General features: G+C 44.0%; 1 protein-coding gene and 1 long non-coding RNA gene across 8 annotated transcripts in view; one reads left to right on the plus strand and one right to left on the minus strand.

Annotated features, from left to right (window-relative positions):
* Positions 1 to 20,048, plus strand: part of ptprfa (protein tyrosine phosphatase receptor type Fa) — a 589,458-nt gene that overhangs the window by 222,044 nt on the left and 347,366 nt on the right. For all 7 annotated transcript variants that reach the window (XM_070886687.1, XM_070886691.1, XM_070886688.1 and 4 more), the window contains exons 3-4: positions 8,543 to 8,688; positions 12,524 to 12,665. In XM_070886687.1, coding sequence (XP_070742788.1) covers positions 8,543 to 8,688; positions 12,524 to 12,665 — 288 coding nt within the window. The remainder of the gene's footprint in view (positions 1 to 8,542; positions 8,689 to 12,523; positions 12,666 to 20,048) is intronic.
* Positions 39 to 15,169, minus strand: LOC139268477 (uncharacterized). The gene is made up of 3 exons (XR_011594036.1): positions 15,113 to 15,169; positions 13,957 to 14,074; positions 39 to 81 (listed from the first exon to the last, which is right to left on the minus strand). It is a non-coding gene; the product is annotated as an uncharacterized lncRNA (long non-coding RNA).

The following is a 20,048-nucleotide window of genomic DNA, read 5'->3' on the forward strand; positions in this document are numbered from 1 at the left end:
TACTACTTTAAAGTTGCTATATACAGGAGTGTTTCCTCCTGGCCGCTATCTTCCCCATGCGACCACCATCTCCTGGGAAACCTATAAATAAAATGTAAAAGACGTCCTGCAGTTAAAAACTGAAGGATGTTTGGGAAACCTGTACTACTTCTATCCATAACTCCTCCCACCCGTTCCGAATGCATGGCCCCGTAAATATCGAGTTTATTAGGACAGGTGACTAAGATCTTGGTTCAAGAGGTAGGTTTTGAGGAGCGTATTAAAGAAGGGGAGAGAGGTGGAGAAGCTCAGGGAGTGAATTCCAGAGCTTAGAGCCTGGGGATGGGGGGCGAGCACAGGGGTAATTGGTGAATGGGACCTGGTGCAAGTTAAGATATGGGCAGCAAGGTTTTGAGTGAATTTAAGTTTATATAAGGGGGAAGATAGGAGACCGGCCAGGTGATCATGCTCAATTCTGGAGGTAACAAAGGCACAGGTGAGCATTTCAGCAGCAGATGGATTGAGGCGGGGTGGAGATGGAAGTGGGCAGCCTTTGTGATAGGATAAAGGGTCGGATACTCGGGGTCAAATAGGATGCCACGGTTGAAATTGTGGCCAGGGAGGGAGATGGAATTGGTGGCGAAGGAACAGAATTTGTGGCGGCAGCTGAAGACAATGGGCTAGACTTTCCATTTCACATCGCCCATATATCAGCCAAAACGGCCTTTCATTGCCCATTTTGACTGAAAAGTGGAAAGTTAGGCTGGAATATCGCCGGAAAATTGTCCCCCCAACTTTCGGCTCACATCGCTGAGGTGTGATGGCCCACACATCGCCGGGTGCAACTTTTGGAATATCGCCGGGCTGATCGCTCGCCGAGAACATCGCTGCAGAATAGTTGCTTTTCCCTGGCCTCCCTCACAGAACTCGGCGCTACGGATGTCATTTTGAACGTCGGAAGGGAGGAGGCTGTTAAAACAAGGGGCTTATAATTTGAGAGTTATTTAAGGGTCTTTTACAGATAGAGTCACTTAAATTGATACTTATATTTATAACTATAATTATATTTGCATTTATTTTTGTAGAAAGGGCAGTTTAGTAGTAGTATATCAACAGTGATTGTATTAGTGATAGTAATGGGTGCTGTAGCTTCTCTACCATTACTTGTAACTGCTGACTGAAGCCCTTTACACTCGCAGGATGGACTTTATAAGCTTCACTATGACCAGGTAGGCTCAGACTGAGAGGGCTTTGGGTTTGTTGAGAATAGCAAACTTCCCCAAGGTGCAGGGAACAATAGACTGCACGCGCATCGCCCTGAAAGCCCCTTTGCAGAACCCGGAGGTGTTTAGTAACCGAAAGGGATTCCACTCCCTGAATGTGCAGCTCGTTGTCGACCACAACCAAATTATCATGGCAGTAAATGCCACATTTCCAGGCAGCATCCATGATGCGCACATCCTGCATAATAGTGCTATCCCTGACCTGTTTGACAGTCAGCCAGAAGGTCATGGTTGGATGCTGGGGGATAAAGGATATGGCCTTGCCAGTTGGCTCCTGACCCCCCTACCTAATCCCCAGACGGAAACAGAGAAGCGTTACAATGAAAGCCACATAGCTACACGCAATATCATCGAAAAGACAATTGGGGTGCTGAAGCAGCGCTTCAGATGCCTGAAGCACTCTGGAGGCAGCCTACAGTACCACCCTGACCAGGTTGCTGAGTTTATTGTGGTGTGTAGCATGTTGCATAACCTAGCTATAAGGAGAGGACAGATGGGGCTTGATGGAAATTGAAATAAATTGTTTTTATTACAATAACAACATTTCTTAAATACTTTAAACGAACGCCCAAACACCCCCCAACACACACCCCAACAGCAAAACAATAAAAACAGCAACAAACAATCTGAACAATATCAACTAAATAAAAAACATTATTGCACCCCCCCCCCCCCCCCCCCTCCCTACCTGCAGCGACGTTTCCCTCCAGGTTCTGTTCTCCCCCCCCCCCCCCCCCTCTCACCGCCCGTTTTGGTCCCGGGGTGGTACTGAGACGACGCTGGCATGTAGCGGGCAATGTCGAGACTTCCTGCCGTGGTGGTGGCGCGATCGCCTGTTGGGGAGGGCGGGTGGGGGGGAGGGGTGGCGTTGGAGGGGAAGGCGAAGCTGTGGAATCGCCTTCCGATCAGAAGGCAGTGCATCCTCCTGACTCTCTTGTGTGCTGGTGTTTGTGGTCTGCGACATCTTGGTACGTTCGGGTGCAGCACCATGTTCCGCCAACAACACATGCCGCAAGGCATTGGTAGCGCCAGTCTGCGCACGCATCTCCACGAGCGTCTGCTGAGACATCCGGGAGAAGTCCTCTGTGAAGACTAATCGCGACAGTCTCTTCGCACAGCCGAGTCAAGCCCTCTATGTGATCGGCCAGGGTAGGCATGTGTTCACCGCGCTGACCCAACCTCCGTGGGATCTGCGACAGCACTAATGATTGCCTTGGCGTTGTCAGCTTCACACCACTTGGTCTCGCTACCTCTACATTCAAAGATTAATTCATGGCCGCCTCAGGCCCCCCCAATCGAGCCAGTTTCCTGCACCAATTCCTCCTCCATCTCCTCCAGCTCGCTTGCCTTGCTTGGCCTCCTCTTCGTCCTCCTCACCACCCGTGTTAATGAGCACTTCCAGCGCTGGCGCTGTTCTTGGTGGCTCTGGTACTGGCCGAACTGCAAAGCACAATTAGAACAGAAGGGTACGCGTTAATCTTTCGCTGCGCTGGCATACGTATGAGATGCAGCACTACTACAATAAACGTGGCCGAGAGACCTTACAGATTAATGCATCATTTGGTAGTATATATGGTAGTACATCTATGTGGAATTCAGTGACCCAGAGAGCTTTGAAGGATGGATCAGTCGGAGATAGACAGAATGATAAGGGGCTATATGGGGAGCAAACAGAGAAGGGGACAATGGACAGATGGCCTACACCTGCTCTTATGTTATGTTGTCAATCTGAGAGTAGCACAGAGGCAGCATGCATAACATGACACAACACTCTCATAGTGCATGCGTGGGCTCTGCAAGACCACAAGTGGTGGCTGAGCGACTGTCGGTCCCCTCAAGCGCCGCCGCTCTCTCAATCGATGACAGCTCCTGGAGCTGAGCAGGGCTGCCTCTGGTGCGTCTCTGCTCCCTCCTGTTGTTCGATAACTTCCTCTGCAAAAGTGACAAGAGCATGGCATGAGCTAAGATACTAAAATGGATAGTCAACAGTTTCCATAGTTATATGCTAATAGGGTTTTTATCCACAATTGATCTCCACTGAACTCGGCGATTACAATGACAGGAGCTAATGTCCCAAAGTCTCCCATGGCAGAAAGTGAGCAAGGACAGCTCTTCCCCCAGTGTAAGTGAGAGCAACATGACATATTTAAAAAGGGCACAGAGTCATAGCCCTGTCTGGATCTTAGGGAATATATATAGGAATAACAAGCTTAAATTCAATGCAGGAACTTAATTTTAAAATCAATTTGCATCTTTACAATAAAAAATCCGACTTACTCTTGCCGAAGCAACCAGGCTGTTCCATCGCTTACGGCACTGGTCAGCGCCCCTCGCCTCATGCGGCGCCAAGGTGACAACAACGGCGATCTCGCCCCATATCTTCCGATGTGCCTGGGATGGGGGTTTCCCCTTCGCACCCCGGGTTATTTGGGCCCACCGGCAGTGCACCTCTGTGATGAGGGCCTTGTTGACCTCGTGAGAAAACGGCTTGGCCCTCTTCCTCACCCCCTCCACATTATGTAAACTCTGATCAGAGTCAGACATATTACTGTTATTTCTCGCTCTTATTTTGTAAACTGTTATTTATCTTTTTCTTTCTACTGTCAATCTGCTTTTTCTCTGTCCTTTAAAGTGATACTGTTAATAATATCTATTATCTTGACACATACTGGTATTTATCTGCTTTTTCTATCGTTAACCTGCTCTTTCTCTCTCCTCTGCTTTCCACCTCTCTCTCTATCCTCTCTCTCTACCCCTCCGTTTGCCTTCTGCGCATGTGTGGATGACCCCTGACCTCCCGAAATGCTGTCAACTGGAAAAAAATTTTAAAATCGCATGCGTAGAAGGCCGTTGCTAGCGAAGCTTTTACCTTCCACATCGCTGGCCGTTCGTTGGGCGAGCGCACATCGCTGACCTTTTGCATCGCCCATTTGACATCGCTGGCCTATCGCCGAATGGAAAATTGCCATCGAAAAAATGGACGATGAGCCAGCGATCGATAAGGCTGGGACATCGAACATCGCTGGAACATCGCCCATTTTTTGGGCGATAGACAGCAAAGTGGAAAATCTAGCCCAATGGCTTTAGTCTTATCGATGTTTAATTGGAGGAAACTTTCACAGAACTGGATGTTGGGCAAGCAGTCTGACAATACCGTATATATAACCACAGCATTTTCTGTTCTTCTAGCTGTCAATAAGATTTGTGCACTCTTTCCTATTTCCCACCAATACTCTTCTTGCAAAATTGTGAGCTTCCCGCTTTTAAAAAAAACTTATGCTTCACAACACGTGACAAGGCTGGCACATTTGAAGTAATATAGGCAGAGCTGATGAAAGCCATTCGTTTGTCATTTCAGAAGTTACTTCATTGGCTTTTCCAACCATTTCCCATCGCTTGAACCAGTGTACACATACACATACATATAGTGTATGTACATGCATAATATGTGTATGTGTGTGTACCTTTGAGAAGAGAAAAGGTGGCGGAAGCAAATTTGGGTGCAAGAGAAATTCTTTGCAGTCTTGCAGGAGGCTTTGCGAGTTTGTATTTTCATCCTTTTTGCCTTGTAATCATAATTTGAGTTAAATAAATCAATTTTATCCACATGATAGATGTCGATCTGCTTTAACTGTTTACTGAATTTATTTCCTCTGCTCTGATCAGGATGTCACAACTGTCAACCTATCTATAGCTTATTTTTCTTTAGAATTTGTATATTTTTGATTTACATTTCTGGTTTTCAGGTCTGGATAAGAGAGTGGTTAAAACTGGGGAACAGAACAGATTTCCATTCTGGGCACTTAGCTTCAGCATTAAGCATCCTGGAATCAGTGATCTGACAAAGGGTTATGCATGAAGTGTTCAACCTGGTTATCTCTTTACAAATGCTGATAGACTTTCTGTACATTTTCAATAATGTGTTTTTATTGGCAGTGTCAATTAGCAGAGTAATATTCCTTCTACCTTGCCTCAGCTTCAACGCGCACTACATGAATGTGAATCTTTTCACTTTCCAATCGTTTCTCCAATGGAGATTGCCGTTTATCCAAAACTGTGGATCAGCACCTCCAATTGCATTACCTATCCTCAGAATTGTTCTGAGTTATAGAATCATCTTTGTTGTCCCACTTGGAAATATAACATTTGTTTCAGTGTAAGTGGGAAAGATTGCACAATATACAAAATTAATTAGTTTTAAGGCTTTTCTTGTTTCAGACAGAATGCTCATATGATGATGAGCTTGTATCTTGGCTGTACACAGTCTTGGTTTGTCTATTCAGGCATTCATAGTCTTTTACAAACACTGCTTGTCCTTTTCACAATGAATAGTAATGATGTTTTGGAAACCTTTAATTTCTAATGCTGTCCCTGAAGATATGTGTGTGTTTATTGCTGTGGTTCTTGTGTTTCAAAATCTTTTAATGTTCTTTATTGGGTGATGGGGAGTGATGATTCTTTCTCGTTTGTATTTTATATGTTTAACTGACATTCTCTTGAAAAAGGAAAGGCACATTTTAAAGTTTATCATCCGACTGTTAAATCTGATTTTGCATAAAATATTGAAAGGGCCACATTTTACTCTTTCACTCTCAAATTTTCAAACCTCTATCATTTGAGGCAGTTCTGCAATGTGCTCTAACTCTCAGTGGCTTTGAGTCACCCTACTTACATTACAGAACAGAATTAAGATAATTATGAATGTATAAGCTTTATAGCCAAATGTGATTGCTGTATACATGCACTTTTCTTTATTTCACATTCTTTCCCTTTTCATCCATGGCAGCTTTACTGCTTGGTATAAGGAAGTACAAATACAAGACTTGAAAAATTGGGGCTTTTGAATTGGAGCAACACTGATTATGGGGCGATCTGGAAGAAGTGATCAAAATTATGAAAGATTCGACAGGATAGATAAAAACAGAAAATGCTGAAAATACTCAGCAGGTCAGGCAGCATCTGTGGATAGAGAAAGCAAACTGTTACCAGCAGTGGTGGGATCAAGAACGAGGAGTCGTAGATACAAGAGTGAATGTAAGAGATTTGGAATAGAGAGTAAGACAAACTTCTTTGTCGAGAGTTGTGAGGCTTGTGAAATTCACTTTCAAGTTAGTGGTTGGGACAGAAACAATGCCAACATTCCAGATTTTGAACATACTAAAATGTTGAACAGGAAAAGACCAACTGGTCCATCTATCCTGTCCCATACAGTTGTGATGCCCTATGTATCATGATTCAAACATGGATTACATTAGATAAGTGGATAAATGAAAAGGAAATGATGGGATATGGAACAGGTTGGATAAAGGTTATTAGGACTACTTGCTCATGTGGAGAATAAAAGATGACCAACTCGTTGGGCTGAATGGCTTGTTTCCATCTTATAGCTTCAATATGTTTCTTTGTATATGTAAAAATGATTACTTGGGGGGGATATACCAGAGAAGAGCTGCTACCCACGGAGCTATACCCTAACAAGAGTTGCTACCTTCAAAATTAACTTGAATGTTTTTCATGACTGCAAGACATTCCAAGGCACTGCACAGCCAATTAAGTACTTTTGAAGTGTAGTTACTGTTGTAATATAGGGAAATATGGCAACCACTTTGTACACAGTAAAGTCCCATGACCAGTAACGTGATATTGTTTGAGAGATAAAAAATTCTAATTTCCCTTCACTTCTTAGAATAATGCCATAGAATTTTTTATGAGATCTTCTGAGAAAATAGACGGGATCTTGATTTAATATCTCATCAAAAAGACGGCATCTTCAACAGTGCTATAATCCCTTACTGTTGCACTGAATTTTTATCCTGCATTGCGGATTTGAAAACTTTCTGACTTGGGCAAGAGTGCTACCACAAAATCAAAGGGCTAACACCAAAGGGGAGAAACCGGCAGGGAAGGAAGGGAACTCTTTATACTATTATTCTTTCTTGGGATGTGCGTGTAGTGGAGACTGCCACTACACCCACATCCCAAGAAAGAATAATAGTATCCTTATCTGAGAAAGGACATACATGCTTTGGAGGCGGTGCAATGAAAGTTCACTAGATTGATCCCTTGGGTTGTCCTATGAGGAGAGATTGAGTAGGCTGGGCCTATAATCTCTGGAGTTTAGAAGAGTGAGAGGTGATCTCATTGAAACGTACACGATTCTGAAGGGGATTGACAGGGTAGATGCTGAGAGATTGTTTCCTCAGGCTGGAGAGTCTAGAACCAGGAGGCATAGTCTCTGGATAAGGGGTTGCCCATTTAAGACTGAGATGTGAGAGTTGTGAATCTTGGAATTCTATACCCCAGAGGGCTGTGGATGCTGAGACATGAGTACATTCAATGCTGAGATAGATAGATTTTTGGACTCTAGGGAAATCATGGATATAGGGATCGGGCGGGCAAGTGGAGTTGAGGTCGTAGATCAGCCATGATCTTATTGAATGGAGGAGCAGGCTCAAGGGACCGCGTGGCATACTCCTGCTTCTAATTCTTATTTTCTTATGACTTGATTTTGGAGTGAAGGCTCCCCCTTAGAATTAAAGTATTGTATGTAATCAGATCAGAAGTAGATTTAGTTTCCTCTTCTGACCATTTGGTTATGCAAATCTTAAACCAAACTGGAGACAAGATTTTGCCACTCTTGCCAAATGCATTTGTCACAGGGAACTCATCAAAGGTTTCTGTTGCAGTAATCTAGGTATGTTATAATACACAGCTGTAATGATACACAGTTAGTTTTATACCAAGTATCTTTGGAAGCTGGTTTATAAAAGCTGAAGTTGAAAGTGTTATGGGATTGGTGAATGGTATAGTCCCACACCTTTTAAATCCCCAACAACCCAAGAATAAATGTGTTAAAATATTTGCATTTCTACCATGGGATTGATTGTAATATTTTATAAACCTAACAGTGGATAAATTTTAGCAGTTCATGACCAAAGCTCATAAATCAGGAAAGTGGCTTTGCTTAACTTGATACATTTGAATTGTATCTTTGACAGTTGACCTCTAATACAAATGGTTTTCCTGGTAGAGATCAACACAGTCCCATGATTGAAGCTAGGACCTTCTTGGTCCGTATGTCCCATCCAGTCCCAGGACCTCTTTACAATCTGAATTTACACATCCTTTATTATCTTAGTATTTGATTTAATAAAGTTCATTCTACCTGCAATGTTTTACAATAGTTCTGATTTGCTTGAACTAGTTTGTGTTTAGGTTTGCATGTGTTTTGAAGTAAAATTTAGGCTGTTGGATTAATCTGCCACACTGACATTTTGCAGCTGTGCCAAGTTTTATCCGAATCCCTGTGGATCAGATTGGAATTTCTGGAGGAGTGGCTTCATTTGTGTGCCAAGCAATAGCAGAACCTAAACCTCGTATCACCTGGATGAAGAAAGGGAAGAAAGTCAGCTCTCAGCGATTTGAGGTAAAAGTCTGTCCCTTAAACAATTTTAAAAAGTAGATGGAACGAAACAGATGGAACCACTTGGGAGAGTGTTAAGTAACGTGGTGGAACTATGACAGTCATAGTACTTTTTTTGGTTAGCTGAGTAATATATGCAGAAACCTATTACCATGTTTAACAGTCTCCAAATCAAGTTGCTAAGAAAAGTAAACCCACCTGAAGTGTTCCTTTTGCCTAATATGGAGTACACACATTGCACTTTCCCAAGTCCGGAAACACAGTTTGGCTTAACTCGAGGCTTAGAGACCCTCCAATGTGTGCAGAGGTACTGCTGAAGTTTAACCAGCTAAAACTGTACAGCTTACCAGAGTTGTGCCCTGCTGCTTGTCCAATTAGGACCACTCTACCCATTGGGACTTTGGCTTGTAGGATTATCTGAAGCCAAGTGTGAAAAGTCCCAGCCCCCTGTGACATAAGAACATAAAAAATAGAAACATTGAAATCTACAGCGCAGAAGGAGGTCATTTCAGCCCATCGTATCCGCGCCGGCCAACAAAGAGCCACACGGCCCTTGGTCAGCAGCCCTGAAGGTTACATATAAACCTATGAGCAGTGGCGGAAAGGTAAAGAGCATCCAGCCCAACCAGTCTGCCCCGCATAACTGCGACACCCCCTGCACCGCAACATTCTACACTCCGCCCAGATAGAAGCGGGAGTAGGCCATTTGACCCCTCGAGCCTGCTCCGCCATTTAATAAGATCATGGCTGATCTGATCATGGACTCGGCTCCACTTCCCTGCCTGCTTCTCGTAACCCTTTATTCCCTTCGCGAATAAAAATCTATCTATCTCCGCCTTAAATATATTCAATGACCCAGACTCCACAACTCTCTGGGGCCGAGAATTCCACAGATTTAGAACCCTCTGAGAGAATGGACAGCCCCTTATTCTGAGACTATGTCCCCAAGTTTTAATTTCCCCTATGAGTGGAAATATCCCCTCTGCATCCGCCTTGTCGAGCCCCCTCATTATCTTACATGTTTCGATAAGATCACCTCTCATTCTTCTGAACTCCAGTGTGTATAGGCTTAATCTATCTTCATGAGTCAACCTCCTCATCTCTGGAATCAACCAAGTGAACCTTCTCTGAACAGCCTCCAATGCAAGTATATCCTTCCTTAAATACGGAGACCAAAACTGTACGCAGTACTCCAGGTGTGGTGTCACCAATACCCTGTACAGTTGTAGCAGGACTTCTCTGCTTTTATACTCTATCCACCTTGTAAGCCATAAGGTCCAGAGGACTTGTCCACCTTTAATCCCATTATTTTACTGAGTACTACTTCATTAGTGATTGTATTAAACTTCTCCCTCGCTATAGCCCCTTGATTATCCACTATTGGGATGTTTTTAGTGCCTTCTCCCGTGAAGACCGATGCAAAATATTTGTTCAGCGTCTCTGCCATTTCCCTGTTCGCCATTATTAATTCCCCAGCCTCATCCTCTAGGGGAGTAACATTTACTTTAGCCACTCTTTTCCTTTTTATGTACCAGTAAAAACTCTTACTATCTGTTTTTATATTTCATGCTAGTTTACTTTCATAATCTATTTTCCCTCTCTTTATCTTTTTTTTAGTCATTCTTTGCTAGCTTTTAAAAGTTTCCCAATCCTCTGGCCTCCCACTAGTCTTGGCCGCATTATATGCCCTTGTTTTCAATTTGATACCGTCCCTTATTTCCTTAGTTAGCTCAGGATGGTTATCCCTTCTCAAGTCTTTCCTTCTCATTGGAATATATTTTTGTTGAGAGTTAGGAAATATCTCCTGAAATGACTGCTCATTAGCCGTCCAACACTTTAATCTATTTTCCCAGTCCACTTTAGGCAACTCTGCCCTCAGACCTTTGTAGTCTCCTTTATTTAAACTTAGGACACTGGTTTAAGATCCAACTTTCTCACCCTCCAACTGAATTTGAAATTCAACCATGCGATGGTCACTCATTCCTAGAGAATCCTTTATGAGGAGATCATTTATTAATCAAGTCTCATTACACAGTACCAGATCTAAGATAGCCTGCTCCCTGGTTGGTTCAGCAACATACTGTTCAAGGAAGCTATTCCGGATACATTCTATGAACTCTTCCTCAAGGCTACCCTAGCCAATTTGCTTTGTCTGATCAATATGAAGGTTAAAATCGCCCATGATTATTGCCGTTCCTTTTTTACAAGCCTGCATTATTTCTTGATTTATACTCGTTCAATAGTGTAGCTACTGTTAGGGAGCCTATAGACTACGCCCACCAGCGACTTTTTCCCCCTTATTATTCCTTATCTCCACCCAAACTGATTCAACATCTTGATCTTATGAGCCATTATCATTTCTCACTAACGCACTGATCTCATCCTTTATTAACATTGCTACCCGACCTTCTTTTCCTTTCTTTCTGTCTCCTTCCGAATTGTCAAATACCCCATAATATTTAGTTCCCAGTCCTGGTCACCTTGCAACCACGTCTCTGTAATGGCTATCAGATCATATCCGTTTATATCTATTTGTGCCGTCAACTCATCTATTTTGTGACGAATGCTGCGTGCATTCAGATAAAGAGCTTTTAAATTTGTTTTTTTTACCATTTTTTCCTGCTTTGACCCCACTTCCATACACTTTTATGTTTATACATTCTGTCCCTTCCTATCACGCTCTGGTTTTGATTTCCCCTAGTGCTACCCTGCTCTATTGACTTCTCCTTATTCTTTGACTTTTTAAATTTCCGCTCACCTGAACCACCAACCCGCCCCCCCACCACTAATTAGTTTAAAGCCCTCTACACCTCCATGTTCCATTGCAATTAAGGATCCTTGTGGGGCAAAGGCACAGGCATGCTCCTTTTGTAGAAACAGTACTTGTGCTACAGGGGGAATGGGAGTTAGTTGAGTTAGGTAATTTTGCTGCTCAGTAAAATGACCAGGATTGTGCATCCTTGTTTCTCTGTTTCTACCCTAACAAATCTCTTTTATCATTTTAAACACCTTGACAGATCCCTGGGAACAGCAGTTGTCATATCTCGCGAATCAGAGTACGGTTTCATTATCCCCACTCTGTCTCCATCCTCCCAACCAATTACTGAACCATGTGCTAAACGTTTTCTCTAATTCTGTGCGCATTCATTTTTGCTAATCTTTTGTGCAGCATCTTATCAAATGCCTTCTGGAAGTCCATAATAGGCAACATCCATAGACACTTCCATATCCACCATTTTGATGACCTCTTCAAAAAAATAATCAATGAAATTAGTCAGATTCTCAAATCCACGAATGCCAAGTGCTGTAATCTATTTGAAAATTATTTCCCTTTCAACTGATTGAACGACTACTTTTACACTTCTGATCCTTCTGTTTAATTATGGAAATCATCGCCGTCACACTTGATCCTATTCTCGCCCAGTGTCCACATACAAGCACTTTACGGCAGATATCAGTAGCTAGCAAGAGTGAACCTCAGGACGCTGAAGCTGTGGCTAAGAATAGCAAAGTCAGCATAGTGGGGACTTTCAGTTCCATATTGCATAATATTACACTAGGCAGCACCTTTACCCACTAGTCCATTAAAAGCAGTTGATCCTGAAATGGTCTAAACCAACTTTTATAGATGATTGCACATGTAACCTAATAGTAGTGCTTCAGAACAAGTGAGAGGGGCATTTACTGAACATATGGTCATACAAAGCCAGTTCTTGTTAATGCTTGGCTAAAATTGTGGGAAAAACCCCCTTTTCTAAGGATCCCAATAGGGAGGCGTCTTCTTTGACCCCTTCCATCAGTTCTGCATTTAATTAGATGTTCTTTAATTGATTTCCAGGTTATAGAATTTGATGATGGCACTGGATCAGTGCTTCGAATTCAACCGCTAAGGGCACCACGAGATGAAGCAATTTATGAATGCACAGCAACGAATAGTATTGGGGAAATAACAACAAGTGCCAAACTAACAGTACTAGCAGGTATGAACTTATTTTTTTTCTTGTGCTGTAGTATTTAATTTATTAATGCAACATCAAATCTCATTATAGTACCAACAGATGCAGTATATCACTGAAGTGTAGTTGTTATCGCTACATTTAATGATGTGAGCAGTCAGTTAAAAAGAAAAGATTTAATTTGGTATAATAATAGGGAGTTATATAGGACTCAAAAGAAAAAAGCTGATTAAGAACATAAATTAAAATCTTGAAAGCAACAGAAGGTGCTGAAGAGACAGAAAAAGGAAGATTCTTTCTGCTCCATTTTCTGTGGTTAATGCTACGAGGCATTTTGCAACAGTTCACTTTGCAAGCTGTTCAGGTTGCACTGATCACCAAGATATCTAAAGCTACTTTGACCTCATTGACTACTTGGAGCTGATCTCTGTTATCCAGTTCACCTCTGAGAATTGTGCTTTCTAGTGATGTGCTCATTGATTTAAATGTGTGAGCTCATATCAAAAATATGGACTCATTGCATGGAGTCTACACGAGCATGTATGGAGTTAGCATGCAGACGAAGCTGAGGGAGGACCTGGTGCATTTATATATATTTTGTTGTCCCTTGTATTGAAGGCATTTTAAATGTGAGAGGTTTAGGCACATAGGGCGCAGCATGTTTTGTGGTCTATCCAATGCCATCCAGAGATATATATGGAATATGTTTCTCAAGGAATTATACCATGCCACCAAATCCAGACCATTCACAACATTGGTATCATATTTGACCCTGAGATGAGCTTCTGGGCACATATCCACTCCATCACCAAGACTGCCTACATCCACCTCCGTAACATTGCCTGACTCCGCCCCTGTCTCAGCTCACCTGCTGCTGAAACCCTCATCCGTGCCTTGGTTACCTCTAGACTTGACTATTTCAATGCTTTCCTGAGCGACCTCCAATCTTCCACCCTCCATAAATTTGATCTCATCTAAAACTTTGCTGCCCCTATCCTAACTCGCACCAAGTCCCATTCATCCATTAACCCGTGCTTGCTGAGGTACATTGGCTCCTGGTCCAGCTATGTCTCAATTTTTAGATTTTCATCCTTGTTTTCAAATCCCTCCATGGCCTCATCCCTCCTTATCTCTGTAGCTTCTTCCAGATCTCTCCGCTTCTCCAATTCTGACCTCTTGCACATCCCAATTTTAATTGTCCACTACTGCCGACCATGCCTTCAGCTGCCGAGGTCGAAAGCTCTGGAATTCCGTCGCTAAACCTCTCTGTCTCTCCAACTCTCTCTCCTCCTTTAAGTCGCTCCTTAAAACCTACCTCTTTCACCATCTGCCCTAATATTTCCTTATTGTGGCTCGGTATAATGTGAAGCGCCTTGGAATGTTTTACTTCGTTAAAGGCAAGTTGTTGAAATACTCATCAGGTCAGGCAGCATCTGTCGAGAGAGAAACGGAGTTAACATTTCAGGTCGATGACCTTTCGTCAGAACTGGAATGATGTAAGTTTTTAAAAGTGGAGGAGAATGAACAAAAGGGGAAGGTCTGTGATAGGGTGGAAGGCAGGAGTAATTAAATAACAAAAGGGATGACAGTTCAAGACAAAAGGAGGGTGGGGGGGGGGTAATGGGAAAAGTAAAGGAACAAAAGATGGGTCGAGGGGAAATGAAAGTGTCAACAGCAAATCCATTACCAGCACCTGCTGTCCGAAAAAATAGGAGCAGTGGTAATGATGTGAATTTACTGAAATCGAAGTTGAGTCTGGAATATTGTAAAGTGCCTAATCATAAGAACATAAGAAATAGAAGCAGGTGTGGCTGACCTGATCTTGGCCTCAACTCCACTTCCCCATCTGCTCCCCATAACCCTTGACTCCCTTATCATACAAAAATCTGTCTTATCTCCACCTTAAATATATTCAATAACCCAGCCGTCACAGCTCTTTGAGACAGAGAATTCCATAGATTTACATCCCTATGAGAAAATAAATTCCTCCTCATCTCTGTTTTAAATGGGCAGCTCCTTATTCTGAGACTATGGCCCCAAGTTTCCACATGATTTGCTCCTGATTTTTAGGAGCAACTGGTGTAGAACGGAGTATCTTAGAAATCGGAATTCTCCACATTTAGTTTTCTGCAGTTCTAGTCAGGTAGAACAGTTTCACTTTGGAACTGAATTTTCTTTTCAAAAGGGGGCCACTGAGGCCTGATTTGAAAGTTTCCACAGTGAAAACATACTCCAAACTAATTTAGAATGGAGCAAGTGAAGATTTTTGTACGCTTGAAAAAACCTTGTCTACACTTTAAAAAATCAGGCGCAGGTTACAAATTAGGCGTAGGGAACGAGGGGGGGGGGAAGGGAAGTCATTAAATTCTACAATCAATCCTTAGTTATGCTTATACAAATATTATACAAATAAATCCAACCTGAATAAAAATTTATGAGCAAAGAAAAGATTAAATAAACCATGTTCCCACCTGTGTGAAAGTGCTTCAGGCAGGCCTTTCAGGCAGCGGTGTGGCATCAGTCTCGGGGCAGGCAGCAAGCAGCGCTTCAGGCAGCAGTGTGGCGTCGGTCTCGGGGCCAGGCAGCAAGCAGCGCTTCAGGCAGCGGTGTGGCGTCGGTCTCGGGGGCAGGGGCAGGCAGCAAGCAGCCTTGGTGCTTGAGGAAGGCCTTCATTCCCCGCGAAGATGCAGCACCCGGACGGACTTGAGGCCATTCGGCCATGGGATTGCAGCAGCGTCAGTGGCTGGTCGGGAGCAGCAGCAGCCTTCGAGCTGTGAGGGGGGCTGACTGCTAAAAGCACTCCCTCACACACAGAAATATCAAGAAAATTAAAATGCAAGCCTTTGCAAGGGTTCAATAAACAAATTTTCACTTTTTCTGCAGCACTTTTAAAAATGGCCGAGTGCCAATGTTTACTTCAGACTGCGCGTGCGCGAACGCTCCAACGCGCACGCGCAGGGTTGCCGGCACCAAAAAAACTCATTTAAATTGTACCCGCCCCCTCCTACTTACAAAATCGGCGCGAGTGGTAGGCTCCGCCCCCTGTGCGCCGCGCCAAGCAGACATCGAGCTGCAAGGAGCTTGAGAATACCGCGTTTTTTTTCAGGTGCCGTTTTCGCCGCGTGTGGAAACTTGGGGCCTATGTCCCTTAGTTTTAGTTTCCCCTATGAGTGGAAAAATCCTCTCTGCAATCCACCTTGTCGAGCCCCCTCATTATCTTATATGTTTCAATAAGATCTCCTCTCATTCTTCTGAACTTCATTATGTATAGGCCCAACCTACTCAACCTATCTTCATAAGTCAACCCCCTCATCTCCGGAATCAACTGAGTGAACCTTCTCTGAACAGCCTCCAATGCAAGTATATCCTTCCTTAAATGCGGAGACCAAAACTGTACGGAGAACTCTGGGTGTGGTCTCATCAATACCCTGTACAGTTGTAGCAGGACTTCTCTGCTTTTATACTCTATCCCTCTTGCAATAAAGGCCAACATTCCATTTGCCTTCCTGATTACTTGCTGTACCTGCATACTAACTGTGTTTCATGCACAAGGACCGCCAGGTCCCTCTGTACTGCAGCACGTTGCAATTTTTCCCCATTTAAATTATAATTTGCTTTTCTATTATTTCTGCCAAAGTGGATAACCTCACATTTTCCCACATTATACTCCAGCTGCCAAATTTTTGCCCATTCACTTAGCCTCTCTATACCTCTTTGCAGATTTTTTGTGTCCTCCTCACAATTTGCTTTCCCACCTATCTTTGTATCATCAGCAAACTTGGCTACATTACACTCGGTCCTTTCATCCAAGTTATTAATAAAGATTGATAATAGTTGAGGACCCATCATCGATCCCTGTGATGACCCACTAGTCACTGTTTGCCAACCTGAAAATGACCCATTTAACCCGACTTCTTGTTTTCTGTTAGTTGGCCAATCCTCTATCCATGCTAATATATTACCCCCACTCCCGTGAACTTTTATTTTTTGCAGTGACCTTTTATGTGACACCTTATTGAATGCTTTCTGGAAATCAGAATACACCCAATCCACTGGTTTCCCCCTTATCCACCCTGCTCGATACATCCTCAAAAGAACTCCAGCAAATTTGTTAAACATGATTTCCCATTCATGAAACCATGCTGACTCTGTTTGATTGAATTATGCTTTTCCAAATGTCCCGCTACTACTTCCTTAATAATGGACTCCCAACGACAGATGTTAGGCTAACTGGTCTAGAGTTCCCTGCTTTTTGCCTGCCTCCTTTTTTAAATAGGGGCGTTACATTTGCGGTTTTCCAATCCGCTGGGACTGCCCCAAAATCCAGGGAATTTTGGTAGATCACATCCAATGCATCCGCTATCTCTGCAGCCACTTCTTTTACGACCCTAGGACGTAAGCCATCAGGTCCCGGGGAATTGTCCGCCTTTAGTCCCAATATTTTACCGAGTCAAGTTCCTCCCTCGCTATATAGCCCCTTGATTATCCACTGTTGGGATGTTTTTAGTGTCTTCTACTGTGAAGACCGATACAAAATATTTGTTCAACGTTTCTGCCATTTCCCTGTTCTCCATTATTAATTCCCCAGTCTCATCCTCCAGGAGACCAACATTTACTTTAGCCACTTTTTTCCTTTTTATGTATCTGTAGAAACTTATCTGTTATATTTTGTGCTAGTTTACTTTCATAATCTATCTTCCCTCTATCATTTTTTTTAGTCGTTCTTTACTGGCTTTTAAAAGTTTCCCAATCCTCTGGCCTCCCACTAGTCTTGCCCACATTGTATGCCTTTGTTTTCAATTTGATACCATCCATTATTTTCTTAGTTAGCCCAGGATGGTTATCCCTTCTCTTACAGTCTTTCCTTCTCATTAGGATATATTTTTGTTGCAAGTTATGAAGCATCTCCTTAAATGTCTGCCACTGCTCATCAGCCGTCCCATAATTTAAGCTATTTTCCCAGTCCACTTTAGCCAACTCTGCCCTCATACCTTTGTAGTCTCCTTTATTTAAAGCTTCAGACCCTGGTTTGAGATCCAACTTTCTCACCCTCCAACTGAATTTGAAATTCAACCATGTTATGGTTGCTCATTCCCAGAGGATCGTTTATTACGAGATCACTTATTATGGACGCATTTATTTGTACAGGTGCAGCATCCGGTACGTTCCGGACTCCTGACCGATTGATGGCAGGGTCGTCCGGACTCCATAAAATATTCCGGAATCAGGATCAGCTGACGTTGCATGACCTCAGGCCCCTTACCTCGCCACCGCTACCCTTACCTCGCCGGGCCGCCCGAACACCTCCTCCGCGAAGGGGCCCACCCGAACACCTCCTCCGCGATGGGGCCTGCCCGAACACCACCTCCGCGACGGGGCCCGCCCGAACACAACCTCCGCGACGGGGTGACGGGGCCCGCCCGAGCACCTCCCCTGCGACGGGGCCCGCCCGAGCACCTCCGCCGTGACGGGGTGACGGGGCCCCCCCGAACAGCTCCGCGGCGACGGGGCCCGCCCGAGCAGCTCCGTCGTGGCGAGGCCCGTCCGCCCAGCTTCTCTTCGGCGGGGCCCCGCCCAAACAGCTCCACCTCGGCGGTGGGACCCTGCCCAAACAACGCCTTGCCAAGCACCCCCATCCCACCGCCTTTCTGACGTTCCGAAATCCAAAAATACCCGAACCTGGGCTCAGGTGTTCTGGATTCGTGATGTCAGAAAGACGTTCCAAAGTCCGGAAAAAAGCGGAATCGGGAACGGCCTCATCCCCGAGTGTTCCGGGGTTCAGGATTCTGGACGCTGCAACTGTACTGCCAAATTGGCCCACATGCTCCACCTTTTGTTTCTGATTGGAGGATAAGCCACACCCTGAAGTATCACAGGAATGTGTCACTGGAACCGGCCTTCTCAAGGCCTCAATGACTTTGCAAATTGTAACTCGATCCACTTTGACTTCCTGAAGCGACAGAGGACAGAGCTCCCCAGGACAGCACTGGCCACCCAAAGTGCCTTACCCCAGTCCAAGCACATCCCTTCCCCAGCTAAAATGCCTTACCCCAGTTAAAATGCCTTACCCCAGTCCACCCCTCCCCCAGCCGAAGTGCCTTACCCCAGTCCAAGTACATGCCTGCCCCAGCCAAAGTCCCTTACCCTAGTCCAAGTACATGCCTGCCCCAGCCAAAGTCCCTTACCCCAGTCCAAGTACATCCCTCCCCCAGCTAAAGTCCTGCACCCCAGCACAAGTACATTCTTTCCCCCCGCCACCCCGCTCCAATCATAGATGGGGCATTGTGTATGGATTGTTAACAGTTTATTGGGTATGAAGTGAATAGTGACAGTGTTGTAACTTCTGGATATCATCCACTCCAACGGTGTCCCTTGTAGGGGGTTGGAAGAACGTGATCGGTCTTTCCTGAGTTCCCTCTCCCCTCTCCGATTTCCGCCCACCCCCCTACCCCAGCCTCTTTCTCTCCGCCCCCCCCCCAGCCCCTTTCTTCTCTTCTCTCTCTCCACCGCCCTTCCCCCCTCCCAAAGCCTCTCTTTCCCCCCCCCCGCCCCCAGCTACTCGTTTTCTTTTTATATACCTATAGGAGCTCTTAATAATCTGTTTTTATATTTCTTGCTAGTTTACTCTCATATGCTATCTTCTTTGTCTTTATCATTTTTTTAGTCATCCTTTGCTGGTTTCGAAACATTTCCCAATCCTTTGGCTTTCCACTGTCCTTCGCAACAGTGTATGCCTTTGTTTTCAATTTGATACCAGCTTTTACTTCCTTAGTTAGCCAGAGATGGTTCATCCTTCTCTTAGCATCTTTATTTCTCACTGGAATAAATCTTTGCTGAGAATTATGAATTATCTCCTTAAATATTTGCCATTGCGTTTCTACAGTCTTACCCTTTAATATATTTTCCCAGTCCACTTTAACCAACTCTGCCTTCATACCTTTGCAATTACCTTTATTTAACTTCAGGACACGAGTTTGAGACCTAGTTTTCTCACCCTCAAACTGAATTTGAAATTCTACCATGTTATGATCACTCGTCCCAAGAGGATCCTTCACCACATTTTAGTTAATTAATCTAGACTCGTTACACATTACCAGATCTAAAATAATTTGCTCCCTGGTTTGGTTCCACAATGTATTTACCAAAATTCCCTGGATTCTGGCAAAGTCCCAGCAGACTGGAAAACTGCAAATGTAACGTCCCTATTTAAAAAAGGAGACAGACAAAAAGCAGGAAATTATAGACCAGTTAGCCTAACACCTGTGGTTGGGAAAATGTTGGAGTCCATTATTAAAGAAGCAGTAGCAGGACATTTGGAAAAGCAAAATTCGGTCAGGCAGAGTCAGCATGGATTTATGAAGGGGAAGTCATGTTTGACAAATTTGCTGAAATTCTTTGAGGATGTAA

The sequence above is a fragment of the Pristiophorus japonicus genome, chromosome 8 (assembly GCF_044704955.1).
Source record: "Pristiophorus japonicus isolate sPriJap1 chromosome 8, sPriJap1.hap1, whole genome shotgun sequence".
Taxonomy (NCBI): Eukaryota; Metazoa; Chordata; class Chondrichthyes; family Pristiophoridae; genus Pristiophorus; species Pristiophorus japonicus.